This window comes from Aureobasidium namibiae (assembly GCF_000721765.1).
Source record: "Aureobasidium namibiae CBS 147.97 unplaced genomic scaffold scaffold_2, whole genome shotgun sequence".
Lineage (NCBI taxonomy): Eukaryota > Fungi > Ascomycota > Dothideomycetes > Dothideales > Saccotheciaceae > Aureobasidium > Aureobasidium namibiae.
In genome coordinates, this window is record NW_013581207.1 from 1,001,060 (window position 1) to 1,028,179 (window position 27,120).

The 27,120-nt window shown below is 52.1% G+C and overlaps 10 protein-coding genes across 10 annotated transcripts; 5 read left to right on the forward strand and 5 right to left on the reverse strand.

The window, feature by feature from the left end:
* Positions 1-1,901: 1,901 nt before the first annotated feature.
* M436DRAFT_37431 (uncharacterized protein) lies at positions 1,902-2,609 on the forward strand (the record flags this gene model as incomplete). The annotated part of the gene is made up of 1 exon (XM_013575180.1): positions 1,902-2,609. The coding sequence occupies one exon, from the start codon at positions 1,902-1,904 to the stop codon at positions 2,607-2,609; it is 708 nt and encodes a 235-aa protein (XP_013430634.1).
* Positions 2,610-2,899: 290 nt separating this feature from the next.
* Positions 2,900-3,970, reverse strand: M436DRAFT_39035 (nitrilase; the record flags this gene model as incomplete). The annotated part of the gene is made up of 1 exon (XM_013575469.1): positions 2,900-3,970. The coding sequence occupies one exon, from the start codon at positions 3,968-3,970 to the stop codon at positions 2,900-2,902; it is 1,071 nt and encodes a 356-aa protein (XP_013430923.1).
* A 548-nt stretch (positions 3,971-4,518) lies between these two features.
* On the reverse strand, positions 4,519-6,101 carry M436DRAFT_38717 (amino acid transporter; the record flags this gene model as incomplete). Its single annotated transcript, XM_013575405.1, has 3 exons — positions 4,519-5,286; positions 5,352-5,822; positions 5,874-6,101. 3 exons carry the CDS (start codon positions 6,099-6,101, stop codon positions 4,519-4,521), a joined length of 1,467 nt encoding a protein of 488 aa, XP_013430859.1.
* Positions 6,102-7,778: 1,677 nt separating this feature from the next.
* M436DRAFT_37930 (WD domain-containing protein) lies at positions 7,779-9,090 on the forward strand (the record flags this gene model as incomplete). Its single annotated transcript, XM_013575267.1, has 3 exons — positions 7,779-7,816; positions 7,879-8,044; positions 8,098-9,090. The coding sequence occupies 3 exons, from the start codon at positions 7,779-7,781 to the stop codon at positions 9,088-9,090; spliced, it is 1,197 nt and encodes a 398-aa protein (XP_013430721.1).
* A 79-nt stretch (positions 9,091-9,169) lies between these two features.
* Positions 9,170-11,781, reverse strand: M436DRAFT_38823 (chromosome segregation protein-like protein; the record flags this gene model as incomplete). Its single annotated transcript, XM_013575427.1, has 3 exons — positions 9,170-11,333; positions 11,387-11,696; positions 11,751-11,781. 3 exons carry the CDS (start codon positions 11,779-11,781, stop codon positions 9,170-9,172), a joined length of 2,505 nt encoding a protein of 834 aa, XP_013430881.1.
* Positions 11,782-12,277: 496 nt separating this feature from the next.
* On the forward strand, positions 12,278-12,725 carry M436DRAFT_60560 (uncharacterized protein; the record flags this gene model as incomplete). Its single annotated transcript, XM_013575575.1, has 3 exons — positions 12,278-12,424; positions 12,480-12,489; positions 12,544-12,725. The coding sequence occupies 3 exons, from the start codon at positions 12,278-12,280 to the stop codon at positions 12,723-12,725; spliced, it is 339 nt and encodes a 112-aa protein (XP_013431029.1).
* A 1,960-nt stretch (positions 12,726-14,685) lies between these two features.
* Positions 14,686-21,215, forward strand: M436DRAFT_38630 (glutamate synthase-like protein; the record flags this gene model as incomplete). Its single annotated transcript, XM_013575396.1, has 3 exons — positions 14,686-14,867; positions 14,922-18,308; positions 18,365-21,215. 3 exons carry the CDS (start codon positions 14,686-14,688, stop codon positions 21,213-21,215), a joined length of 6,420 nt encoding a protein of 2,139 aa, XP_013430850.1.
* Positions 21,216-22,377: 1,162 nt separating this feature from the next.
* On the forward strand, positions 22,378-23,742 carry M436DRAFT_30918 (uncharacterized protein; the record flags this gene model as incomplete). The annotated part of the gene is made up of 1 exon (XM_013575128.1): positions 22,378-23,742. A coding segment is annotated over one exon (1,365 nt), but the record flags the coding sequence as incomplete, so codon positions are not given.
* A 396-nt stretch (positions 23,743-24,138) lies between these two features.
* On the reverse strand, positions 24,139-24,915 carry M436DRAFT_60563 (uncharacterized protein; the record flags this gene model as incomplete). The annotated part of the gene is made up of 1 exon (XM_013575576.1): positions 24,139-24,915. One exon carries the CDS (start codon positions 24,913-24,915, stop codon positions 24,139-24,141), a length of 777 nt encoding a protein of 258 aa, XP_013431030.1.
* A 664-nt stretch (positions 24,916-25,579) lies between these two features.
* Positions 25,580-26,986, reverse strand: M436DRAFT_38462 (glutaminase; the record flags this gene model as incomplete). Its single annotated transcript, XM_013575364.1, has 1 exon — positions 25,580-26,986. The coding sequence occupies one exon, from the start codon at positions 26,984-26,986 to the stop codon at positions 25,580-25,582; it is 1,407 nt and encodes a 468-aa protein (XP_013430818.1).
* Positions 26,987-27,120: the final 134 nt, after the last annotated feature.

Here is a 27,120-nt window from a genome sequence, read left to right on the forward strand (position 1 = left end):
GAACTCAAGATCGCCGACGAAGCTCGCGACATCCCTGGTGCTTCCGGTCCACAGCCTATTGTTGGCGTTGCTTCATCTGCACCCGCTTTGCAGAAGTACTCGCCACCTTCCAAGCGATCTATCGTTGACAAATGGTCGGCTCTGGGCAACCTCAGACGTGGAACCAAGAACGAAGCACCTTCGAGCAAGCCTGCTCCCGTCACACCCCAGAAGACCGAGAAGTCTGAAAAGTTCAGCTTCGCTCCGTTCGGCACCAGTGCCAAGAAGCCAAAGTCTCGTGGACGCGCTACCAGCTGGCGCAAGGACAGCCCAATGGCCACGAACACACCTTCTTATACCGCCAATGCCGCTCCATGGGAGCGCAAACCTCAGAGCAATTCTCAGGTCGCACCTCCTCATGATTTATGGCAAAGCAACCGCGACTGGCGTCGTCACCCGGAGCCTCAGAATTTCTTCGACTCGCCTATCAGCAAGCCTCGCACCCAGCCCGCTACCTGTGGCCAGCAGTTGTTGAAGTCGAACAAGCCATATGTTGACTCTCTGGATGATGACGACATTGGCGACCTTGAATGGGTTGGAGGTTGGCACGACCTCCACTTGTAGTCCCAACGCTACCACCACACTCGCCCTTACTTTGTGCATCTCGTATTTCTCGATTCTTCCCACTGTATATTTCCTGGTTTCGGTATTCTTCTTGCAGCCCCAGTTTTCATAATCTCCTTTGTCCAACAACTCTACTCAAGCGGAAGAAACGAAGCAACTTTCCTGGCGCACATCGGATCAGCCGCCACCGCTGGGCGGTCGATGGATTATCTTTTTCTGTACCTTTTTCTTCTGTCACATTTTCAACACAACTACATTGAGCGACAACACATGGGTTTGGCCTGGGTATGGCCGGCCAAGGGGCGTTTTTCTTGTTACATTTTTTTTCTTCTCATCACCACTTCATCATACCACTGCGGGCTGCAGTAGAATCAAAAAGCAGAGACGAAAAGTTGGGTCTTTCTGGGAGGATAAAAGGTTTTCTGAAAGAGGGATTTTTTCGAGAACGACTGACGATGTGCAAACAAAAAGCAAGGGCGAGATTTTTCGGTGGTCCGTTTGGGCTCGCTGTCTGTAGAACAAGTCTTCCAGACTCCCCACTCAATGACATTCACGTTTAACGATTTACATCTGACTTCCTTTGCTTGAACGTGCCGTCTTCATCTCGCGGTCTACCTGCCTTCTTGAGTGCCAAAGTCTGTTACTTCCATCATCTCCTCCGAGAGTACAGAATGATGCCCATGTTGTGGAAAGGCGTCAAGGATTCCTACGTCAGGGCTGTACCCGAGGAGGGCCCGCAATTTTCAGTCTCAATAATTACTACCTTATGTCTCAAAAACATAGTGCATCATACCACCTCCATGCGTTGTACACTTTTACACGGGGAGATACGATTTCTCACCTCACGAGCGCAAAATGATCAACTAAGCCTTGAATCGCTCTCTCCACCCACTACAAGTATACGGAAGATACCACATGGTCTTTATGGCTATGCAGACACGTATAGTATGTGAAAGAGTCTTGTATCAGCTGTAGATGGCTCGAGATACCTTGATGGTGCTCGATATTATGGCTGAGAGGACAACCCTGCTCCACCAACCCAAAATGGTAGGTCGATCCGATGAGACACAAATAGCCGATGAAACACGTCTTTTTCCAAGAGTGTTGACTTGTCGTGATGCCCATGATGCATCTCTAATAATTTTCTCGTCTATGCAGTAGACCACAGTTCACCTATTCTTTGATCCAAGTCTCCAAACACTAGAACCTTCTGTGTAGTTGCCATCCGAGCGATCGTGCGCTTCAGCGTCGCTTTTCCCGCCAGATAGTTCAACAACTCTCGACGCCGAAGGTACAATATGCCTATTCGACCGGCCAACTTCGCAGACCTGCTGCCGGCAGCACATGTCTGCGCAAAAGCATTCTTCGACGAAGATCTATTCGGCCAACGAATCCACCCACACAGATCAGCGTTTCCAGGAGACATGTACCTATTCTTCCTACGACAGCTACGAACAGATTTCTTCGACGGCCACACCAGAATCATCGTTTCCCATCTCAAGGACAACCCCGCAACTATAACTGGTGTTGCAGTTTGGACGCGCAAAGGACCCGGTGGAGCTCGTCTGTCTGCTTCTCAATCTTGGTCTGCGTGGTTCACTGGCCGTTTCATCATCCCCATCTACAACTCGCTCAGCACCCTCTTCCATCCCAACCGCGCTGCAGATCCCTCTCAACTCGACGTCCTCGAGCGCGCGGGCCCATTCACAGAACACTACTGGAAAGTGCCCGAACGACTCGAAAACTGGTACTTGGCTCTCTTGGGCACGGGGCCCGAGTACCAAGGTCATGGCTTCGGCAAAGAATTGCTGAAATGGGGCATTGAGAGAGCCGAGGAAGAAGGCATTTGTGTCAGTTTGGTGAGCGCGAATAACAAGGATGGGTTTTATAAGCGGTATGGGGTTGATCAGGAGGTTGGGTGGGCTAGTGAGGGTGGAGAGGATAATCCGCTGCATGATATTGCTGGGGGTATGATTTTGTTTTCCAAGAGGTTTGGGAAGAAGTGAGGACGAGAGGGTGTTTTTCTTTCACTAGAGTACAGTGTCACGACAAGATGCTATAGAAATGCATAGCCCTTTGGTGAGGCAGGAAGCCTCCAATAGGATTCGTCATTTACCTGACCCTCTTGATCTCTCGATTCATATCCCACATTACGGAAGTACCGCGCATATCAGAGCTTAGATTGGCATGGGAAACGAGCTCGGGATGTAGACCTCAGTGTGACTATGTTATGCCACGCAGTTGCAATACAGACTTCAAAGATTTTAGTCTCTACTCGCCACTGTTCAGTAGCATTTCAGAATTCGACCTTGTCGTCCCACACTTCCTCTACAAATCTCGCTGGCTCCCTTCGAGTACGATCGACCTTCAAGTCAAAAACATCCAATCTTTGATACCCACCAACGACATCATGATACTGTTTCCCCTCCACACACCCCTCCACATCCATATCCGTGTAAAGTATATCCTCTCTATCCTGCAAAAACTCTGTCTCTTGCTGTTTCCCCGTCTCTGGGTCAACAACAAACCCAGGTTTCGACATACCCGTAGGATCCAAAAACATCGTAGCTGCTCTCTGAGAAAGCTGCAGCGTTTGTCTGACGCCGACTTCATCACTTGCACCTTTTGCTACGATGTCGATTGCTGCTTTGTCCAAGAACGCAGCATTGATGATGCCGAAACACTTTGCCTCGAAGCAATGAGCAGCCGCTCTCGTCCTATTGGCAGCCAAATTATCGTAGTTCTTTTCTTCCGTGGCAACCGTATCTGCTTTCAATGCTCGCGTTGGCCATACAGCAGGCCAAGTCGAGATATGGATTTGTTCTCCTTGAGCCATCAATGCATACCTTGCCAATGGATTTGTGTTCTCCCCGCAAATCAAGTTGCCAATTTTGCCATACTCTGTCTCGCTGACCCGTAAACCATGCCCATCTCCAGAACTCCAAGTCAATTTTTCGAAAAATGTAGGTCGTAATTTTCGATGGTGGTTCAGTATCTCTCCATTACTTCCGATTAATACATTCGCGTTCCAGAGTGTGGCACTGCTGTATCGAGCCTTTTCTGATATGCCTATACTGATCATAATGCCTAGTTTTTGGGCTGTGGTGCGTAGGGAGTCGATCTCAGGGCCATCGATGTGGATGGATTCTGTAACCATGCGCTTGTACAGCTCGTGATTTTCGGTGGGTGCACGTAAAGCACTCCAGATGGGAAAAGCAGAGATGTAGGTTTCGGGGAAGACGACCAGGTTTGCTTTGTTGGCGTGGGCGCGGTGGATCAGGGTGTTTGCCTTCTCGGATGTTTTTGTGGCCGAGAGGAAGATTGGTGAGACATGGCATGCTGCTGCACGGAGGATCTTGGTGCTCATGGTCTGATGGTTGATTTGTTTTTGATAGAGTGTTGGTGTTGTTGCTTGAGTGTGACGAATAGGCTAGCCTCGAAAGACAGACTGGGTTAAACCTCCAGTAGATTGTGCCTGAGGCTTGGAACCGACTCGTCGATGTGTGTTTCGTTACGCTACTGACTGATCGGAGACATGGTATGGTATAGATATATGCGGGTAAAGCGGTTACAACGGATGAGTGACCTCGGCGACACGAGCGGGGAAGGTGCGAACTGCCTTTACACATCTGCTCTCACGACAACACACAAGCAGAGCTGAACCCATCAAGATACACAATTCTGTATAAAACGATAGCAGAGTCCAAGGAGAGCCGATGCCATCACGACTCTCTCTGGACACTTCACATCTATCGAAGAAACTATGCATTTCTATAGCTATCCGCGTGACATGGCTTTGCATTGAAGAGAGATGAAAAAGCAGACGTAGTATGATAGCCTTGAAGCATTTTCTTCTAAATTAGTTGTAAATATGAGAGACAAACAAATAAACCATCCATTCTACACACCAAACTCTCACTCGCCCTTGTAGCCTTCAGTCAGGGTAACCGGACCAGTGTACACCTTTCTTCCTCTAACGAACCAGTCGATGATAGATACAAGCAGGACAACCATGAACATCAACACCGACCAGTTGAAGTCGGCGGCAGCATTTGAGGTTGTCTGAGGCCAGAACATCCAGAAAAAGACGTAGGACGAGTACAAGACGGCGAAAGTGTTGATGGGCACACCCCAGCGACCGAGTGACCATCTGCATTTAGGCAGAGACTCTGGTTGGGTGACACGGCGGTACAGGACACAGCCAATGCTGACGACGTAGGTGATCATCAGGGAGGTAAGGTTGAGCGAGACGATGGCATTGAAGGCAGCGTCGGAGCCGATGTTGATGAATGAGAGGATGATAGTGAATGCGGTGGTAGCGGTGACCGAGTTGATTGGTACCTCGAGCTTAGGGTCGACCTTAGCAATCCAGTTGCTGAAGGGTAGACCTTGATCGCGAGCGAATGACCAGGTTTGGCGAGAGGTCGACAAGTTGTAGGAAAGTGTACCAGCGTAGATCAGGATGATGACGATGGCCGAGAGAGTGTTGAAGGCGGGCATGCTGAAGGCCTTGGTGAAGACATACATGTAGGGGTAGCCTGAACCGTTGCTGGCATCATCGATAGTACCAGACAGATCGACGACACTGAACATGTAAGTGATGAGGAAAACAAGTCCCAGAGCGCCGTTCAAGAAGTAAGACCACATCATTGCTCTTGGTACGTTTCTTCCAGCATCCTTGACCTCTGTTCACGGGTTAGTTCTGATATATGGCAAGACCAGAGGCGGGTAGACTTACCTTCCGAGACGTGAGCAGCTGCATCGGAACAGATACAAGCATACACGGCTGAGACTTGACCAACCATCAGGGAGAGACCTATGGAGCTCCAGCCACCAGAGTTGGTGAAGGTGCCAAAAACGTCCGAGGCCTTGTTCCTAGGGGCCAGGACCCAGATCATCACGATGATCACCAGGAAGCCAAAGACGTGAACAATCATCATGATGTTCTGGAAGACAGGCATAGCCCTAGCTCCCCAGATGTTGGTTGCCCAGACCACAAGGGCGATAGCAATAACGAAACAGGTGCCCTGCCAGTTCTTGAATACGTAGTTGGGATCGTTCTCGAAGATCAATGACTGAATCAATGTTCCCACCAAGTAGGGTCCAGAGGCAGTACCGGCCTGCCAAGAGAGAGTTGACATCCAGCCTCCGAGGAAGCTCAAAATCTTCTGTTGCGAGGGAGGGGCAAATTCTGAGATCCAGTGGTATTGACCACCAGCCTATTATAGTCAGAATGATGTCTAGAACATTCCCATGGCATTGAAACGTACTGTTGGGCACATGCTAGCCATTTCGCTTAGGGACAATACGACAAAAGTGAAGCCGAAAAATGTCCAAATGTATGACCAGACCAAACCTGCAATACCACCATTGACCATTCCTTGTGTAGTTGCGGTCAAGAGGACCTCCCAGGTTCCTTGGAGGATGATAGTAAAGGCGATAGTCGAGAGAGTACGGAAGTTTCTTCTGAGTTCCTGTTTCTTGCCCATACGCTTCATCTCGCGTGCATCGGTGCGGGTGAAGCCATCGTCGTTCTGAGCGTTGCGAAGATGACCATGGTAATCAAGGTCGGCATCGTCATCAATGCCGTCAAAGCTGCGGACTTCCTTAGATCCAGATGTAAGACCAGGTTTGGTGGCAGTCTCGGGCATGACACTAGCCGACGAAGAGGAAGCAATGGTGTGGTCCATGGTGTCGTTACTGCCAGGGCGAGCTTGAGCAACAGACATGGTTTACGAAGCTCGACGAAAGGCGGCCGGGAGGAAGCTCTGGTACTCTTAAAGGAAAACGGACGACCTGCCTTAGCGGGGCGCGAAAGGTCTGAAGTTATCGTAAAACGACGGCCCGTGCGATGTGTATGCGAACCTTGACCACCCTAAAGAGCTGGGCAGTGCGTGCGGATGGGGGATGTGGACCTTCTGCCGGACGTTGAACTCTACCGTAGACGAACGTCCGGAGATGGACGCGGCTTGAGCGTTCTTTCGTGATATATTATAGTGTCTACAGGAATATTGTTATTGGCCTTTGATTGAGAACAGTCACACGGATAAATCAGCCCTCGATGTCTTTTGTGAAGAGCCTTCTCAGCAGTGATGGTTGCTTGTCGTGGGTGCCGAGCTCTGAAGGATTTCTCCTCAGCAAGCCGAGCAAGTGATCTGCCTGGTGCATACAGTGCACGGAAGGTGCAGGCCTATGAGACGTCGGCGGCGAAACAATCTCGCTAGGTATTTTAGACTTCAAGATTGGTTGAAGCCACAGAGTCAAGTTTTAGGAAGCCAAGTACCCACAAGCGATATAGCCGTCTGGACATAGAGTTTTCGAGGGCACAGCAAAGACCCTTGATATTGTAATATATTAAGCACAAAGAGCCGAATTGGCCCTAGAAGCCAGTGGCAATGGTTGCAGCATGGTCAGTGTCGATCAGTCAAGCGAGTCGATATGGCTGTACGGACTCAGGGAGTGCGTAAGAGAATTGCCAGTTACGTGCGTTAGGAAATGGTTGGCCGTTGAACGAGTAAGCAAAGAGTGTCTAGGCAAGATTAGGGAAGCGGGACGAGGATGGAAGAAGTTTTGGAGGCGTTGTGGATGAAACTAGAAGCGGCGGGAGGATTTAGAGGCCATGCAAAATTTCCGTACGATTGGCTAGCCACGAGGATATGCAGGCGAAGGCGAGGCGGTATCCACCAGGTTAGTAGCATGGTGGAACATGGTGTGAGAGGTGGATTCAACAACAAGTCAGTCGTAAGCTGATGGTGGTGTAGCAGCAGTGTCCAATGGTCAATTGGATTGAACGAGCTATGAAGTGCTGTGTGACAAGCTTGGACGACGGCCCAGGGCAAGATGCGACCGAGGAAACAGCTGGGGAGCACAAGAACTGGAGGTCGAAGCACTCCCTTGTCTAACTGCAAAGAGCACATCAGGGGTCGATTGAAGCATAGTCGCGCGGAATAAACGACTGAGCATACAGACGATGGAGTTGATGTACTTCAGAGAGTTGCAGAGCAGGAAATCGTGCGGCATGAGATGCAACGGTGAAAGCAATCCTCTGTTGTACAGAAGGAGCGCCCGGTCAAAGCTCCGGATGCTGGCGAGGTCCCTGACCCATCGGCTCAGGGTGCCTATTGAGAATTATGAAGCCGGAGTGAGGAAGGAGCATACATAGCACGCACACAAACATGTTGCAGTCAGACGCCGACAACTACTTCCAGACCTCGTGAGCGACAACAAGACCCGATGTAAGGGAAGGAGAGCGTCTGCTGAGACTCGGTGACAAAGGGACTCGGTCGCCGAACAACGACGCAGACAGGCCAAAGCCGACAACAAGAATGGAAACCCCGTCGCCTTGACCTCCAAGATCCTCGCCATCCACGCCGACCCTCAGGACCTGGATGCCGTCTATATCGCCGAAGCTGCTGGTACTGCACGACGCATCCTTCTCGAGGTGCGCAATTCTCTCTTCGTCACTGCAACTTGACCTTGAATAACACGCTCCAGACCGGCGAGAAGTCAACCGTCTACACTGGCGCTGCCGCCCCCCTGACGTCCCTCACTACCCTTAGATCACCTTCAGCCGAGCCCATCCTCTTCGCCGCATGTTGGGACAAGACGATCCACTCCTGGAACCTCAAAACCCGCAGACCCCTACGCCGCTACACTGGCCACTCCGACTTTGTAAAATGTGTCCTCGCAACCGAGCTATCTGGCATTTCTGTCTTGCTGTCAGGCTCTGCAGATTCTAGCATCATAGTCTGGAATGTCGAAACGGGCAAAAAGCTCCATACACTCAAGGGCCACGCTCGCGCCGTCCTCCATCTTACCCTCGATCCTGCAGCGACCACAAAAGACGAGCTCTGTCTCTTCAGTGCCGATACCGTTCGCGATATTCGCAGTTGGAAAATCACTCTTGACAGCGCATCCGAGCTGCTAGCAACACCACTACGACCCCATGAAACTTCCGTCAACCGCTTGCGTTTCGAGGACTCGCTTGTTGTAGACGCCCAAGACGCCGACGTTGATGCAGACCTCTGGACTGCATCATCGGACAAGACTGCTCAGAGACTCGTGCGCTCGCGCAATTGGGAAACAGATACCACTCTTGCTCATCCTGACTTTGTGCGAGATATTGTCATCGATCAGCAAGCTGGATGGGTCATCACCGCGTGTCGTGATGAGGAGGTGCGCGTCTGGAACTCTTCTTCTGGAGAGTTGGCTTGTGTTTTCAGTGGCCATTTCAACGAGGTCACTGGTCTTGCCTTGATGCCTCCTGCACAGGGCAGCAGAGCCAGTCGTGTCGTCAGTGTCAGCATTGATGGCACGCTTAGAGTTTGGACTCTCGATCCTGCAGGCATGAAGAAGGCTCAGGAGGAGTACGAACGTCAGCAGAATGGCATCGAGGTCGAGAAGGAGCCCGAGGTCAAGAAGGAGAGCATGCTCACCGCCGAGGAAGAAGCCGAGCTGGCTGAGTTGATGGACTCAGATGACGAGTAGACGCTGCAAAACATGTAGAATTCATTATTGTACAGCCCTGAAATAAGGCACGTCTCTTGTCTAACAACATCCATGGCATTCAAAGTTCCTCCTCCTCATCGGCCAAACCAACCAATCTTCGTTCTGCAAGCGCAGAGATCTTCTCACCCAAAACATCGCGTTCGAATCTTGCCGCAATCTTGACAGCAGCCTCGAGCATCTTGCCCGATCTATCCCTCATCAAGCTGACCATCTCCAGCGCCTTCATACCTCTATCTTCACCCTCTCTGCACTCAGCAGCCAACAACTGCAAAAGCACCTTATCCACGTCAAGCTCGCGCTGTGCAGCTTCCGTCTTTTGCGCATGAGTAGCATGCGTATTGTTGACCAAATCATCCTGCAGACTCAGCAACACCGAATTGCGCACGTATTCCTCTTCCAACTTTTGCACTATGCCGTCTTCATTTTCATCTTGCTTGTCCTCGTCACGAGCTGTGACTGGAATTTTGAATTCAAAGTCTGAGAGCAGTGGACGAGGGAAGTAAGGGTATTGTTCTCCTCCCTTGAGAATGATGCAGTGGAATTTGTCCATGGCGACGGCGACTGGCCAGTATGCTTCTTCCTTGCGGCCAGAGGCCAGGCGGTCGAGTTGATTGGTATCGAGCAAAGGTACCCATTTCGCCTGGCCGGGGGTGCGCCAGTGCAGACATACCAGTAATACGCCTTCTGAGTCGTAGATACAGGGGTCACCTCTATCGGACCAGAAAACCGATTGGAGTTCTGATTGCTCGGGTAAGGGGATGATGTCTTCGGATTGGCACACTTCGTCGCGCTTGACATTCTCGATTGTGTAGACGAGCTTTGCTGTGCCGTCGCCTCCGATAGGGCCGTTGCCGACTGTGAGCACGTAGTCGCGCCATGATGCGCATGCAACAGCTGGAGTGCTCTTTTGTCTGTATACCCTGAATGGCAGACCATACAGTGTGTAGACTCTGACGTATCCTTTCGAGGTTGTCACGACCACAAAACTGGTGCTCAAACTCAGAGACGTGACTTCTTCTCCAGCAGGCAACTGCGTTCGCCAGTCCGTTCTAGACGTCCATGTTTCGTGAGGGCGGAAGTAGATCAAACTGGGGTGTTGGTCCGAGGATGGGCATGAGAAAGCTGCACCATGCTCGCCGAGGCAAGCTTTATCGTAGAGGAAAGGATCCGTAAAGTGGAAGTCGCGGTGAGCAGCACGATCGTAGAACTCCACAGTCACTGTGTGGTGGGTATCCTGGTCGACTGTCCAGATGAAGCCGGTCAGGTTCAGGCACATGTAACGACGATTGCCTCTCCAAGGGGTACTACCCGGTTGGAAAGGATCGTGTAGACGTGGCTGCCACCTGGCACTGCCGTGTTGTTGGGGTCTCTTCGATGGTGGATATGCGATCTGTTGTCCGGGTCGCTTTCCGTTGCCATTGACTTCTTCGACATATCCTGCACCATCATCATCCACGATGAAGGGGTCTCCGTTCTCAGAGAGTCCGTCGTCACCCAAAATATCATCCAGCGAGTCAGGCGTTCCTGCTCTGCGCTGAGCACCAGGTCTGGCGCCTCCATTCACCAGAGTTCTCGAAGCGCCTTCGGGTGCAGACTCGTTCAGGAAAGGCGCAGGGACGAGAGTTGTCTGGAGCATACGTTCGTGCTCTTGCGGTATTATCCCAGCATGCATGTAAAGCTCTCCATCGTTGGTAGTGTATGATAGAAGGTTATCGGTAGGATGCCAAGCAAGAGCCAACACAGGTTCACGATCGCTGTCAAACTTGACCACGGGCTGCTGCGTTTTCGTGTTCCAGAGAGTGATGCTGAGATCCTCGCTAGCTGTAGCAAGAATCGCACCGTTCGGTGACCAAGATACAGCTGTGATGTCTCCTCTCGCGTCGGTCTTGAAAGCTCGTTGGTTTGACCAGTCGCTCCTTGAGACCACTTGTACTGATTTGGTGGGTGTAGGAGCGCAAAGTGCTCGCCCATCAGGATGCCAAATGACCTTTGAGCTGGCCTGTGAGTCGGTCTCCATGATCTTGATCAGCCCATCGAGTCGCTTGACGAGTTTCGGCTCTTCCGAGCTCAGCGAGTAGATATACACCATTCCATCGGAGCATGAAACAGCCAGAGTAGAGCCACTGTAGTCAAATGATACATGCTTGACCGGTCTGGATTGCTCCCTGAGATACATGACCCGTGCCATATCGTACGTGTTTACGATTTTCACAACCAGTTCACTGCCGCAGCAGTCAGCATCACACCACATATTCGGACAATTGAGGCAACCTACTCAGAGGCTACTGCAGCCCATAGTCCGTCCGGGGAGATGGAGATGTCTCTAATAGGCAGGGTGCTTCGAACCAGGACCTCTTCCAAGGAGTGAGTGGATAAGGAGTACTTGCACACACTGCCATCCTCTGAACCAGTCAAGAAGAAGTTGTTGGTCGCAGCTACTGCAGTGTGAGAATCTTGGACGACATCGATATTGACAGGCTCAGCATCAGATCCAGTAGTAAAGATGCGGATAACATTGTTCAAGCCGACTGTGATCAATTTGTTGCCGTTCGGTGTGTATGCCAGATAAGTAGGTCCAGGGGCATCTGGGGAAAGTTTAGTAAGAGAAACTGGATGGGTGAAGCATCAGAGGATCTTACGAGCTGGTCTAGCACGAGGTTTGGAAGCCATTCTGATGTATTGGAAAATGGCAGTGAACAGATGCTACCGTCACTCGAACCTCAAAGACGGACGCGACAGAAAGTGATCACGAAGACGCGACGCGAGGAGCCAATTTACCGATGTGCTAAAGAACGTTTGGAGCAGCGTCTGTCTATGCTCAAAGAGGACTTGTAGTGAAGCAACTTCCAGGGAGGGGTTGATGTCTAGATTGAGCAGTCTGACGCAGTCATCTTGTTTGTTGTCTGCACAGTATATCACCAGAGATCGAGTATCTGATCACGTCTTTGTGTGGTGCAGTTCACCATAAGCTGGTCGCAGAAGTCTTGCATTTAGCCATCTGGAACGTTCTCTATGCCATGCAAGACGCCGAGCTCCAAACCGCGGCAACGGCTTGCGCAAACATCGAAGCTCTGTTTATCATCAACCTTTCAACTCACTTCTTCGCATCTCGCAACCACATCCAACGCACCCAATCCTAAAAATCACATCTCAACACAACGCAACTATGAGCGAAGAGAACAAGACCACTTCCCAGGGCGGTGCCCCCATCCTTAACGACGCCGAGCACCAGCAAATCCACGGCAAGGGCAAGGCCAAAGCTGTCGAAGACATGGACATGGATGATGACAGCTCTTCTGAGGAGGAGGAACAGGTTCGTCGCATCCCTCAAAATTCTGCAAAGAACATACGCTGACTGTCCAATTCAGGCCGCTCCTGGTAAGGACTACCGTGAACAAACCCTCCCTACGCAGCCAGACTGACAGACAACAGAGGAACAGGAGGAGGGCGAAGAAGACAACATGGAAGAGATTGACGAGAGCAACATCCTCTCCGGTGGCAGACGCACTCGCGGCAAGACCATCGATTTCGCCAAGGCCGCCGAAGGTCTCGAAGATGATGAAGACGAGGACGAGGACGACGACTTCGAGGACCCCGAGGACATGCAGCAGTAGAGTTGTGTCACCAAACAACTCTGGCTGCCGCCATCAGCGCAGTGCGAAAAGTCCTCCATCTTACCTTTTCACAATCATCACTGCCACAGTAGGCATTGGGTATTGCACGGCTGTGCAAGGCGTCTCGGGCAGAAGGATGAATGCATGTTGTGCTTTTCAGCATTCAAAGGAGTCATGGCGCATGGGCTCAGGCATACCAGACCGTCATCGACAAGACGAACCTTTATGAGCAGTAATTCTTTTGAAGAAAACGAAGCGGACTGAATGTTCTCCAGTAACAATCCTCATCACACTGTTGTCAATGTTTCGATCGTCTACCTTGTTTGCGCACGCCGAGCTGATCGTTGAACAAAGAGAACACGAAGCGAGCTTCTTCGGCGCTCCTCAAGAGCACCAGCTCGTGCACCAATAACCTGTTCGTGTGTCGGTGTCTATCGTCTGAAGACATTCATTGGAGTTCGCCTAATTGATAGTTGACGGGAACGAAGCATATCTGCCTGAGATGTCTTCCGGTATCGGCGGATGCCGTGAGAGTGGTGACTTGCGAGTGGTGCGTTTCGTGCCGTCTCGACCATCCCATCCAGGGCTAAATCAGCCATACGTGCACCAGTGGGGACAGATCTGTGGGTTTCCGACTGCTCCCGTTGGCAGACGCTCTCTCCCTGAACTCACCGAAGTCTGTCCTTTCTCTACAAGGCTTCGAGGATTTGACACTGAGAAATTCAAGGTAATGTTATGAATCAAAAGGTCGCATGTCCCCAAACACTTCAATCCTCAAGCCGAACGAAACGCTTAGCAACCCCAGACGACCGGGCACAGTGTGGCAGCGACGGACGTGTCAATGAAGAGCGGCGATAAGACCATCTCTGACATGTTGCTGTGACTCTCACGAAACCTAACGTCCGGGACAGCCAATCACCTTCCGGCTATCCGGCTGGGGTACGCCCAACCATCCAATGAGACGGCTTGCTGACCCAGCCAACCGAGCTAACGCGATGGCAGGTTGCAGGGTCCGGGGAAATTCTTTGTCTCGCTCGCGGCACATTCGCAAGTGTTCATGTCTAGAAGCGCGGTATAGAAGAAATGAGAGCAGCAGGATGTGATGGTCATAGTCCTAACCGAGGACAGACATCCGAAGACATGTAGAGGACCTTGGTCTCGAGAGTTGTGCCTATCGTAGGGGGCTGATATCTTGTTGGGGGGGCTTCAAGCAGTGTGTACTCAGTCCAGAGAGCTTCACACTGATAGCTTTGTTGATGTGTGAGCGGCAAACTTGAGTTGATTGAACCCTCTGTGTCAGATGTACCAAAAGAGCACCGTCTTTGCCGTACAATCTATGGTACACACAATGGTTGCCTCCACGTAGAGCGGAAGCATTTATTGCCTTTGCTTCGCAGGCTGCGCTAGTTGAATCCCCACCTTCGGGGCCAATTTACAAAAGCGTGGCCGCTCCCTCACCCTCTTCGTCTCGTCTTCACCTCGCATACGCCTGAACTACGCTCTGCACGCAGACCATCAGAGCGCTCTCCAGTTAATTGCAGGTAAGCTTTCTCTCGGCTGCAGCGCACCTCAGAGGCGTGGAAACTTCCTTGCCCCTCATTCGCCAGAGCTCCTGGCCTTATCAACACCTGCACCGCTTTCTTTTGCCTCTCCCCGCAATACTCTTCTCCAGTTGGCATACTCCGTGCAGCGGAGCCGTGATTAGACGGACGATCACTTGTCTGCGCATCATCTGAAACATCGTTTTTTCCACCTTCTCGACCGAACACCAATCTCTCTTCCTCGCCACAATATCCTTCCCTTGCCTCAATAGCGAAGTCTTGACCATATCAATCGGAAAGCATTTGGCTGATTACAGATTCCCATAGACGAGTCCAACAAGACCCCTCTTCGCCACTAAGGTCCCCGCCTGCTTTATATACCCCTTAGGATCTATCGTACTCGGCTCCAGGCCGAAAGAATGGGTCGAGTGTCTTTCGAAGAACCATTTGAGAACACCATCATCGAGGAAGATGAACCTGTAAACATCTACCCGTATGAGAATACGCCACAGAACAAGTCATGGGCTGGTGCGCTCCCCGTGAAGCAGGGTCTCTACGACCCTGAGCTCGAGAAGGATGCTTGTGGTGTCGGCTTTGCTGCGTAAGTTGCGCCCTCATACCGGCAGTTCAAGTCCGATGTCTGACTCTCGAATAGCCACATCAAGGGTGTTGCCAGTCACAAGATTGTCAGCGATGCACGAAACCTTCTCTGCAACATGACACATCGTGGTGCCGTGGGTTCAGACGCGCGTGACGGTGATGGTGCAGGTGTCATGACATCGATCCCTCACAAATTCTTCGTCAAGGAGTTCGGAAAAGAGCAAGGATACACATTGCCCAAGCAAGGACAATACGCTGCTGGAAACGTCTTTTTCAAGCCCGATACTGAGGTCCTAAAAGAGACATTGAACACATTCGAGCAAGAGGCCGACGGCCTTGATCTGCGAGTTTTGGGATGGCGTGAGGTTCCTCGCGACTCTTCGTTGCTTGGTCCCGCAGCTGCCTCTAGAGAACCTATTATCCTCCAGCCCTTTATCGTCTTGAAGTCTGCATACGGTGATGCCAACGCACCCAAGGAGTCCTTCGAGTCTGAATTCGACGAGCCCTACTTCGAGCGCCAGCTGTACGTGCTGCGCAAGCGTGTTACTCACGTCATTGGCCTGCACAACTGGTTCTACCTCTGCTCTCTGAGCAACAAGAACATTGTCTACAAGGGTCAATTGTCTCCCGTCCAGGTCTACGAGTACTACTACGATCTGGCAAACGTCGACTACGAGGGTCACTTTGCCCTGGTCCACTCGCGTTTCTCCACAAACACATTCCCTTCTTGGGATAGAGCACAGCCTCTCAGATGGGCAGCTCACAACGGTGAGATCAACACTCTCCGTGGAAACAAGAACTGGATGCGCGCAAGAGAGGGTCTGATGAAGTCCGACTTGTTCGGCGATGAGCTTGAGATGCTTCTGCCTATCATCGAAGATGGTGGCTCTGACTCTGCTGCTTTCGATAACGTTCTTGAGCTTCTTACCATCAACGGTGTCTTGTCTCTTCCTGAGGCAGTTATGCTGATGGTCCCCGAGGCATGGCAGGGAAACCGCGCCATGGACCCCGCCAAGCAGGCCTTCTACGAGTGGGCAGCCTGTATGATGGAACCCTGGGACGGTCCCGCTCTCTTCACATTCGCCGACGGCAGATACTGTGGTGCCAACCTCGACAGAAATGGTCTCCGTCCCTGCAGATACTATGTGACCGATGATGACCGTATCGTCTGCGCTTCCGAAGTCGGTACCATTCCCATTGAGCCCGAAAAGGTCGTTCAAAAGGGTCGTCTCCAGCCTGGTAAGATGCTTCTGGTCGACACTGTCGCTGGTCGCATTGTCGATGATGCCGAGTTGAAGCAGACTGTTTCCAAGCGCAAGGACTTCCAGAGCTGGATCAGCAGCCAGCTTATCACCATGCCCGCTGTTCTCGACAAGCTTACCGAGAAGGGTGCTAGCCTCGGTTTCGAGCTGTCCGAGAGCAGAGTTCAGGAAGACCCCAGACTGAAGGCTTTCGGTTACTCTCTTGAGCAAGTCAGTCTGTTGCTCGGTCCTATGGCCGCTGACTCCAAGGAAGCCCTCGGATCCATGGGTAACGATGCTCCGTTGGCATGTCTTGCGCAACAGCCCCGTCTTCTTTACGAGTACTTCAGACAGCTGTTCGCTCAAGTCACTAACCCTCCCATTGACCCTATCAGAGAAGCAGTCGTCATGTCGCTCGAGGCCTACGTTGGTCCTCAGGGCAACTTGCTCGAGATGAGCCCCTCTCAGTGCCACCGCCTTCTTCTTCCCTCGCCTCTGCTCTCCATCGAGGAGTTCAACGCTCTGAGCCAGATCTCGCAGTTGCACCGTGAGTGGAACGTCCACACCGTCGACATCACTTTCCCCAAGTCGGAAGGCATTCAAGGCTACCTTGATGCTCTTGACCGCATCTGCGACCAGGCTGCTGAGGCTATCGAGAAGAACGACAGAATCATTGTTCTGTCCGACCGTGCCACCTCGGCTGATCGTGTGGCCGTCTCTGCCGTTCTTGCTACTGGTATGGTCCACCACCATCTTGTACGCAACAAGTGGCGTTCTCAGGTTGCTCTTGTCGTTGAGACTGCCGAGGCTCGTGAGGTTCACCACATGTGTGTCCTTGTTGGTTACGGTGCTGATGCCATCTGCCCTTACCTGGCAATCGAGTGTATCATGAAGATGGCCCGCGAGGGTCTGATCAGAAAGAAGCTCAGCCCTGAGCAGCTCATTGACAACTACAAGCACTCGTTGGACGGTGGTATTCTGAAGGTCATGTCCAAAATGGGCATCTCCACTATTCAGAGTTACAAGGGTGCTCAGATCTTCGAGGCTCTCGGTATCGATGACTCTGTCGTCGACCGCTGTTTCACTGGTACTGCCACCCGTATCAAGGGTATGACTTTCGAGCTCATTGCTCAGGACGCCTTCGCTCTGCACGAAAAGGGCTACCCCAGCCGCAACATTAAGGAGATTCCTGGTCTCGCTGAGACTGGTGAGTATCACTGGCGTGACGGTGGTGAGCCCCACGTCAACGACCCTACCTCCATCGCCAATATTCAGGATGCCGTCCGTACCAAGAACGACAAGTCTTACGAGGCATACTCCAGATCTGAATACGAGCAAATCAAGAACTGCACGCTTCGTGGTCTTCTTGACTTTGACTTCGAAGACCGTTCTCCCGTTCCCATCGACCAGGTCGAGCCTTGGACTGAGATTGTCCGTAGATTCGTTACCGGTGCAATGTCTTATGGATCCATTTCGATGGAGTCGCACTCTACCCTTGCTGTTGCCATGAACAGATTGGGCGGTAAATCGAACACCGGAGAAGGTGGTGAAGACCCAGAGCGTAGCTTGCGCATGGACAACGGTGACACTATGCGCTCTGCCATTAAGCAGATCGCCTCTGGTCGTTTCGGTGTTACCAGTGCCTACCTTGCTGATGCCGATGAGCTCCAGATCAAGATGGCCCAGGGTGCTAAGCCTGGTGAGGGTGGTGAGCTTCCCGGACACAAGGTCTCTGGACCCATTGCCCGCACTCGTCACTCCACTCCTGGTGTCGGTTTGATTTCTCCCCCTCCCCACCACGATATTTACTCTATCGAGGACTTGAAGCAGCTCATCTACGACCTGAAGTGCTCCAACCCACGCTCTCGTGTCTCCGTCAAGCTTGTCTCGGAGACTGGTGTCGGTATTGTCGCTTCTGGTGTCGCAAAGGCCAGAGCCGATCACATTTTGATCTCTGGCCACGATGGTGGTACTGGTGCCTCCAGATGGACCGGTATCAAGTACGCTGGTCTGCCCTGGGAGCTTGGTCTTGCCGAGACCCATCAGACTCTGGTCTTGAACGATCTGCGTGGCCGTGTCATTGTCCAGACTGATGGTCAGCTCCGCACTGGTCGCGATGTCGCCATTGCTTGTTTGTTGGGTGCTGAGGAGTGGGGTTTCGCCACTACTCCTCTCATTGCCATGGGTTGTATTATGATGAGGTAAGTCAAGATGATACCATCTTTCGTTTTTCGATATTATACTAACCTCTACTAAGAAAATGCCACTTGAACACCTGTCCTGTCGGTATCGCTACTCAGGACCCCGAGTTGAGAAGCAAGTTCAAGGGTACTCCCGAGCATGTCATCAACTTCTTCTACTACGTTGCTAACGAGCTTCGTGCCATCATGGCTAAGCTCGGTTTCCGCACCATCAACGAGATGGTCGGTCGCACTGAGGTTCTCCGTGTTCGTGACGACCTCCGCAACGGAAAGACCGAGAACATTGATCTTTCGCTCATCTTGACACCTGCACACACACTCCGTTCTGGTGTCGCCACCTACAACGTTCGCAAGCAGGACCACAAGCTTCACGTCCGTCTTGACAACAAGCTCATCTCTGAGTCTGAGCTGGCTCTCGAGAAGGGTCACCCTTGCCGCATTGAGTGCGATGTCGTCAACACTGACCGCGCTCTCGGTGCTACCCTCTCTTACCAAGTCAGCAAGCGCTATGGTGAGAAGGGTCTGCCTACCGACACCATCCACGCCAACATCCGTGGTTCGGCTGGTCAGTCCTTCGGTGCATTCCTTGCACCTGGTATCACTCTTGAGCTCGAGGGTGACTGCAACGACTACGTCGGTAAGGGTCTTTCCGGTGGTCGTCTGATCGTCTACCCGCCCAGAAACGCAGTCTTCAAGGCTGAGGAGAACGTCATCGTCGGTAACACTTGTCTCTACGGTGCTACCAGCGGTCAGTGCTTCTTCCGTGGTATGGGTGCTGAGCGTTTCGCTGTCAGAAACTCCGGTGCCACCGCTGTCGTTGAGGGTGTTGGTGACCACGGTTGTGAGTACATGACTGGTGGTCGTGTCCTCATTCTTGGACCCACTGGCAGAAACTTCGCTGCCGGTATGTCTGGCGGTATCGCCTATGTTCTTGACATGCAGCGTGACTTCGAGGGCAAGGTCAACCAGGAGATGGTTGAGCTTTCTCCTCTCGAGGACCCTGCTGAGATTGCCTTCGTCCGCGGTCTCATTGAGGACCACCACCACTACACTGGTTCCGAGCTTGCTGCCCGTGTCCTCCTCGACTTCTCGCGTGCTCTGCACCGCTTCGTCAAGGTTCTGCCCACTGACTACAAGCGCGTCATGGAGGAGGAGGCCAAGAAGGCTGCCGAGGCCAAGAGAGCCCAATACCCTCTCCCCATCATGCCCGGCAACGCTGTTCGCTCTCTTCACGAGGACTCCCGCGAAAAGCAGCATGTCGCTGAGGCTCACCAGAAGAAGAAGGATGATCTTCTCGACATCGAGGAGAGTGTCACAGACGGCAAGGCTGAGAAGAAGCGTTCTGCTCTTGTCCTTGACAAGACCAAGGGTTTCATGAAGTACCAGCGTCGCTCAGAGAAGTACCGCAGCGCCAAGACAAGAACTCGTGACTGGCAGGAGCTTTCTCAGCGTCTCAACGAGGACGAGCTCAAGTATCAGACTGCTCGTTGCATGGACTGTGGTGTTCCTTTCTGTCAGTCAGATTCTGGATGCCCCATCTCAAACATCATCCCCAAGTGGAACGAGTTGGTCTTCTCGAACCAGTGGAGAGACGCCCTGAACAGACTGCTGATGACCAACAACTTCCCCGAGTTCACCGGTCGTGTCTGCCCTGCTCCTTGTGAGGGTGCTTGCGTTCTGGGTATCAACGAGGACCCCGTCGGCATCAAGTCCATCGAGTGTGCCATCATTGACCGCGGTTTCGAGATGGGTTGGATGGTTCCTACCCCTCCTGAGGTCCGTAGCGGCAAGACTGTCGCCATCATTGGTTCCGGTCCTGCCGGTCTGGCAGCCGCTGACCAGCTCAACAAGGCTGGCCACAGTGTTACCGTTTACGAGAGAGCCGACCGTGTCGGCGGTCTGCTCATGTACGGTATCCCCAACATGAAGCTCGACAAGAACGTCGTTCAGCGTCGTGTTGACTTCATGGCTGCTGAGGGCATCAACTTCGTCACTGGTGTATCGGTTGGTGAAGGTGATGTGACGCTCGAGTCTCTCAGAGCTGAGTTCGACGCCGTCGTTCTCGCCACTGGTGCCACCGTCGCCAGAGATCTGCCTATCCCTGGCCGCAACCTGGACGGCATTCACTTCGCCATGCAGTTCTTGCATAAGAACACCAAGTCTCTTCTTGACTCTGGTCTTTCTGACGGCGAATACATCTCTGCCAAGGACAAGCACGTTGTTGTCATTGGTGGCGGTGATACTGGTAACGATTGTATCGGTACTTCCGTCCGTCACGGTGCCAAGTCCGTTGTCAACTTTGAGCTGCTTCCTCAGCCTCCTACCGAGCGTGCTCGTGACAACCCCTGGCCTCAGTGGCCTCGCATCTACCGTGTCGACTACGGTCACTCTGAGGTCAAGACCCACATGGGCAAGGACCCTCGTGAGTACTGCATCCTTTCTAAGGACTTTGTCGACGATGGCACTGGCAAGGTCAAGGGTATCAACACTGTCCGTGTCGAATGGACCAAGAGCGCTTCTGGCGGTTGGGACATGAAGCAGGTTGAGGGCAGCGAGGAGTTCTTCCCCGCTGACATTGTCATGCTCTCCATGGGTTTCCTGGGCCCCGAGGCTCGTGTCCTTGGCGATGAGATTGAGAAGGATGCTCGCAAGAACGTCAAGACTCCTCCTGGCAAGTACAACACCAATCTCCCCGGTGTCTTCGCCGCTGGTGACTGTCGCCGTGGTCAATCTCTGATCGTCTGGGGTATCAACGAGGGTCGTATGGCCGCTCGTGACGTCGACTCCTACCTCACCGGCATGGGCACTCAACTCCCCGTCACTGGTGGTATTGTCAAGCGTCCTCCTTACGAGATGCTTAACAAGACCAAGGGCGCCCCTCTCGAGCTCGTCGCTGCTGCTTCGTAAAGCGGTTACTAGAATCCTCGACTTTCACGGCCACGCATGCGCATACACGTTCGTTCATGTTACTTTTGAGAATATACCCATAGCGTCACAGAGTATAGAGACGCACTGCGCAGGAGAAACGTGTGTATGATAGAGGGAGGAGGTTGAAACGATCTAACGCTGGGATGGAACAAAAGGGATGCTTTGTTTTTTCTGATTTCGATGTTCGCAAGCGCTTTCGCTTTTTGTAGTTATTTTTTGCAGTTCTAAAATCAATGTTGTATTATGTTGCTTACGATCACTATTCTCTGCAATGTGTCCAGAGACGAGTGTAGTGTACAAGACGCATTTCACAGGTACTGACCTTCCACTTCAAGGTACTTTGGGTAGTGCCACAGCTCAGGAAGGGTCCATTAACGAGATTGGGGAGAAGCAAGGCGCATCTCAAGACCAACTGAGGATTGAAAATAGCAATGGGCGCGGCTGTAATTCGATGGGCGCATAACCTGAAGCAAGCTACTGTAAGCCGCGGCCTCAGCGCGATCATCGCGTCATCAACATGTTGGCAACAGCGATCGTGGGCTGGCCAGATTGTCTGCAGGACCACACGGCCTTTTAAATATATCAATGATGGACACAAAATCGAGCCAACAACTGAGAAGGGAGATGATAGCAGTGACTGTGGCAGACTTGATCGCAGCGACACCAATCGCATGCCCAACACGCGGCGCGTAAGGCGAAGCAAAATTGTTGTCTCCACAGCTCTTTCGCATGATGAAGATCAACGAGATGATCGCGAGCGTCAGCTCAACACCCTCGAACTTCTCCTGCGTGCTGACACCAGGAGTTCGTGCCAACTGACCTGCAGAGGTGCATTGAAAGGCACAAGTTAGACCATGTTGGCATGTGAGAGCCAGCCAGGTGCTTCCAATAAGCGTTTTTGTGGCTTATTGGTTGTTGGAATGTCTATTAGTGTTTATGCTTCGGGGCCTCCGCGTGCCTACGTGATGGGCTGCGTGTTTCAGGAAGTGACATTGGAACTCAATCCCATTACGAGTAAGTACATTATCTAAGTCATGCCTTCCCTAACTTTCTCGTCGACTTTGATCATTCGCTTCCCAGCGTCACCATCACCATTACCAACGGCATGATTGTGGGCGAGAAGGAGAAGAAGCTGTCGGGCTTCTTGCTCGCGCTTGTGCCCAGTTTCTTACACCGATATGTCGTCGATATACCTCACAGACCGACTCGTGTCTCTCCTACCGCATGGCTGGACGGCGCTCGCGGCTGGGCAGCCTTCTTCGTGTTTCTTCGACACTTCGAGTTTTGCTATCACAGAAAAGGATCCATCTCGTACGGCACGGTTAAGGACCCGAATCACCCCAATGAGAACCGACATCTGCTGCAACTACCAGTGCTACGGCTCTTATACAGCGGAGAAGCCATGGTCGCCATCTTCTTTGTCATCTCTGGCTACGCCTTGTCGCTCAAGTCTTTGAAACTGATCAGAAAGAATTCCTATGAACAGCTCATGCGCACCCTTGCCTCTTCCATATTAAGACGTCCACTACGACTATATCTCCCTTGCATTGTCTCAACTCTCATCGTCTTCTTCGCCCTCCGTATTGGCATATACGACGGCCCCAATTCCATCGCTGGACCAGAGGATGTCTTCAGGTCGATCTTCCTAGGATGGGCTCACGACCCGCAACCACAGATACTGCCGACCTTTGGCGAACAAGCAAGAGACTGGATACATGAGACGATCAATCTGTTCGATATGTTCACGCACAAGCATTGGCCTGAGACCCGCTACGACGTTCATGCGTGGTCCATTCTACAAGAGTTCAAATGCTCGATGGTTCTATTCCTGACCATTGCCGGCTTGGCTCTCGTCCGCACTAGAGTGAGGATGATTCTTTTCGCCCTTTTCGCCGCGTTTGCTTTCCAAGCAGATACCTGGGAGCTGAGTGCTTTCTGGAGCGGCGCCTTGATCGCAGAAGCCAACCTCATCCACCAGGAGAAGAAGGACAATCGTGTCAGCGTTGACCCCTTCACTGAGGAAGATTCGCGCAGCCAGTTGTCTGTCTGGCTCACCTACTGTGGTTTCGCTCTAAGTCTTTTCCTGCTCTCATACCCATTCCAAGAAGCAGAGTTTGCGCCCGGCTACTCCACTCTTTCGAAACTCGTTCCATCAGGCTTGCGAGCCGATGAAGGCTATCGTTTCTGGCACTGTCTTGGCGCAATGACTATGATCTATGTCACTAGTCTTGACAGTCGACTTCAGTACCTTTTCAATAACTCGTTGAGCCGCTACCTAGGAAACATCTCCTTCGCCTTGTATCTCGTCCACGGCTTTACATTGAAGACCATTGGCTATGTCTCTGTATACGGATTCTGGCAGATCACTGGCAAGGACACGCTCTTCCAATACGAATCGGGATTCGTTCTAGGAGGCTTGATCGTGATCCCCGTGACCATCTGGCTCGCCGACCTGTTCTGGAGGTTCGTCGACATTCCCATTGTGAGGTTCACGAGATGGTTCGAGCATGCACTTCTCCCAGGTGCGGAGGAGAGCACTGGTGACGGCTTGTTGATCGAGAAGTCGCCTAGAGAGCACCAGCCATGATTTCTTCATTCTTACTTTAAATGCTTTACCTTTGGAGAGGATAGATTTAGCGCGTGGAATTGGCTCACTCCTGCATGAGTTAGATGGGAACTGTCAGGACGACATTGCACGAACTTGGATACAGCAGACCAACTTTGTATATATAATTCACTCCACAATACTATCTCTTATTGAGAGTGTCCCGTTCATTGCACAGGACAAATTGCAATATTGGCTTAGGGATGGGTTTGGTCATTTGAAGCCTTCCAGCCATCGTGGTTTGATCAGGTATCATTGCCATACTCTGGTGAGATAACTGATATCTATGCCTCCCATCTAGGACGACGACGACGACGACGACAAAGTCTGATCAAAAGCCTTTGCATCAGCAGTGGGGTCACCAGTCTCATCATCAGTCGGCACCTCCTGATCCGCAAACGCCAAAAACACGGCTTCCCAATGATCTTCAAACTGCACCACAAAGCTGCCATCACTGAACACATCATCTGTGAAGTCTCCCGTATTGCCTTGATTCATGTGGATATCATGGATACCGCTTTCGCCATTCGAGTCATTGTAAGCTTGGCCCCAGAGATAAACTTTTGCTTTTTGATTGATTGCGGTGTTGAGGATAGTGGAGAGGGTAGACTCGATAGTGTCGTTGCCTGTAGCTGGGAGAATTGTACCAGCACTCAAGTCGAGAAGCGCAGGGGAAGTACGCAGGAAATCCAGGGCCAAAGGGGATGGTTGTCCATTCGATGGCGTCAAGATCTTTTGACCCAGAGGTAGAGACTCCAGTTGTTGGGTGATTGGATGGACAAAAGCATTGTTGGTCCAGTAGACCAGACGAGAGTCTTGGGAGGTTGACTTTACGTTGATGTCGGCTTCCGGGCTGTTGGTGCCGTCTGTGAGTTTCAGGGTGATGTGAGGGGATTTGGGGTCTTGTTGGGGGGTTTGGGCGACGAAGGAGACGGGGTTAGCGACCCAGATGCTGTAGTTTTTGAGCGAGTGGGTGCTATTGTTTCCGCTGTCGTTGCTGTTGCCAGAGCGGCGTTCGCTGTCGCGAGACTTGTGGTCTCTGTGGCCGCCGTGGTGGTGTCCGTGGTGAGGCATCTTTTGGTGTCTGAAACTGTGAAGAGAGGTATGGCTCACAACTTGTCACTATAGTGGAAAGGGAAAGAGACATGTATCATGGGAGTTGCTGTCTTATACAGCCGGCTACGAAGCAATCACTTCCACCTACGTCGTTACGCACGCAGCTCACAGTCCTTGCAGGTTTACATGAGGGGTTGACGCGTAGTCGAAATGCGCAGCAGACAGAGATAAGACGCCATAGACTTGATCTGGTCAGAACACGCGCTGGAGCTATTGGCTATCGAAAGTTGCGTCATGCTAGCCTCCCTGCAGGGAGAGTTTGTCGCAAACTCGCAGTCGTGGTTCAAGGGTTGCTGCAGGCAGCGAATGCCGAGCCGCTTCCAAGGTCGATCCCCCTTCAGCCCGTTGCTTGTTTCAATGCTTGGTTTTGAGCATTGAAGTTTGAGTCTCTAGCTCACGCCTTTGCCCTTGGTCTTTCCTCTGCGTTCGTAGACTGCGGTCAAAGCATTGTGATCAAGGGTGATGTGATTGCCAAAAGTGTATGATTGAGTCTATGAACAGCGGTATACAACAAAAGTTCCCCAGGACGCCTTGCAAAAAATGCCATTGCAAGAAAGAAAGCGTTGACCAACTGTCAACCAACAGAAACGCGCCAAAATCGTTCATAACATCATGTGGGTATCTACCATTCCGGATCCTCAGAGACAGCTTGACATCCAGTGCCTCCAATGTAGTCTCGTGCTTCTGTATCATCGTTGACAACCTTGGGATGTCTATCGCCCTTTGCTTTGGCACGATCCCACTCGAGCACACCTGTGGGGTCTATAATGGCCAAAACTCTTCGCTCGCTCAACAGTCGTGTGATGTTTTCGTGGATCAGTCGTCGCGCAATAAAGTTCAGAGAGAAGACCTCGCGGAAGGAGAAGACGATAGCGCAAGCATCAGCATGGCTTCCAGATCCAGGGTCAGATGGGTCGGGATTACCAAGCTCGTAGGCTAGAGCTCTTGTCAAGCGTTCGGCACCGGGGAAGCGTACAGCACCTCTTAGCTTGAAGATTACGACTTTGCGGCCGCAGTTGTGGTTGTGTAGACCGTGCTTTTCGTCATCGCTAGCGACTAGGGTGGATACAGTTGTTTGAACAGTCGATCTCGCGACATGGCTGACGTCCATCATATGCAGACCCATGTCACGCGAAAGTTGTTCACACATAGCCACGCCGCGCACGCTGTTGCCTCGTTCGTCGATCTTGGGAGAGAAGGTAGCAAGGCCGACTTGACCAGGGAGACTGCCCATGATAGCCCCAGCGACACCACTCTTTGCTGGAAAGCCGACGTTGGAGACCCAATCACCAGCTGCGTCGTACATGCCGCAGGTAGTCATGACAGACAAGACCTGACGAACACTTGTGTGTGGGATGATTTGTTCTCCTGTGACCGGGTGGACGCCACCATTGGAGAGCACGGCAGACATCATGGCCAGGTCCTTGACGTTGACGTTGATGGCACATTGCCGAATGTAACCTTTGACTGCCTCTCTTGGGTCGCAAGTGATGATGCCAGTAGCCTTGAGCATGTATCCAATAGCCATGTTACGGTCGGCATCTTTCAGCTCGGCCTTGTAGACCTCCTCGTCGACATGCAACTCTCGTCCAGCCAGCTTAGAGAGCACCTTCAGAATGCGATCGGTTCGTTCTTGGAGGTTTGCGGTGGGCGAGACGACAAGTGAGTGAGCGGTGATGGCACCAGCGTTGATCATAGGATTCATAGGTCGGTTGGTGCTGCGCTCGAGGGACAGTTGGTTGAATCTATCGCCAGAAGGCTCAACTCCAATCTTCTTCAGTACTTGTTCGAGACCAGCATCCTCGATGGCGATGGCGTAGACGAAGGACTTGGAGATGGACTGGATGGAGAACTCGATGTTGTCGTCGCCTGCAGAGTAGAAGTTGCCGTCGACCATAGCCAGAGCGACAGCCATTTTGGACGTGTCTGCTTTGGCTAGGGTCTCGATGTAGTCGGCGGCGGCCCCTCCCTCGTTTGGTCGTGCCTTCTCAAGGACATGGGCGAGGTAATCTGGGATAGGTGACTTCATGTTGGCGGCGAGAGGCAAGGAGTGACTGGAGGATGTGCAAAGTTGAACAATCGAAGCTTACGAGGCTGGTTGCCTCTGGTGCAAAGTCGTCGACTCATCGCATTCTGCCTTGCATCGGAGTTGTTTTGTCCCCA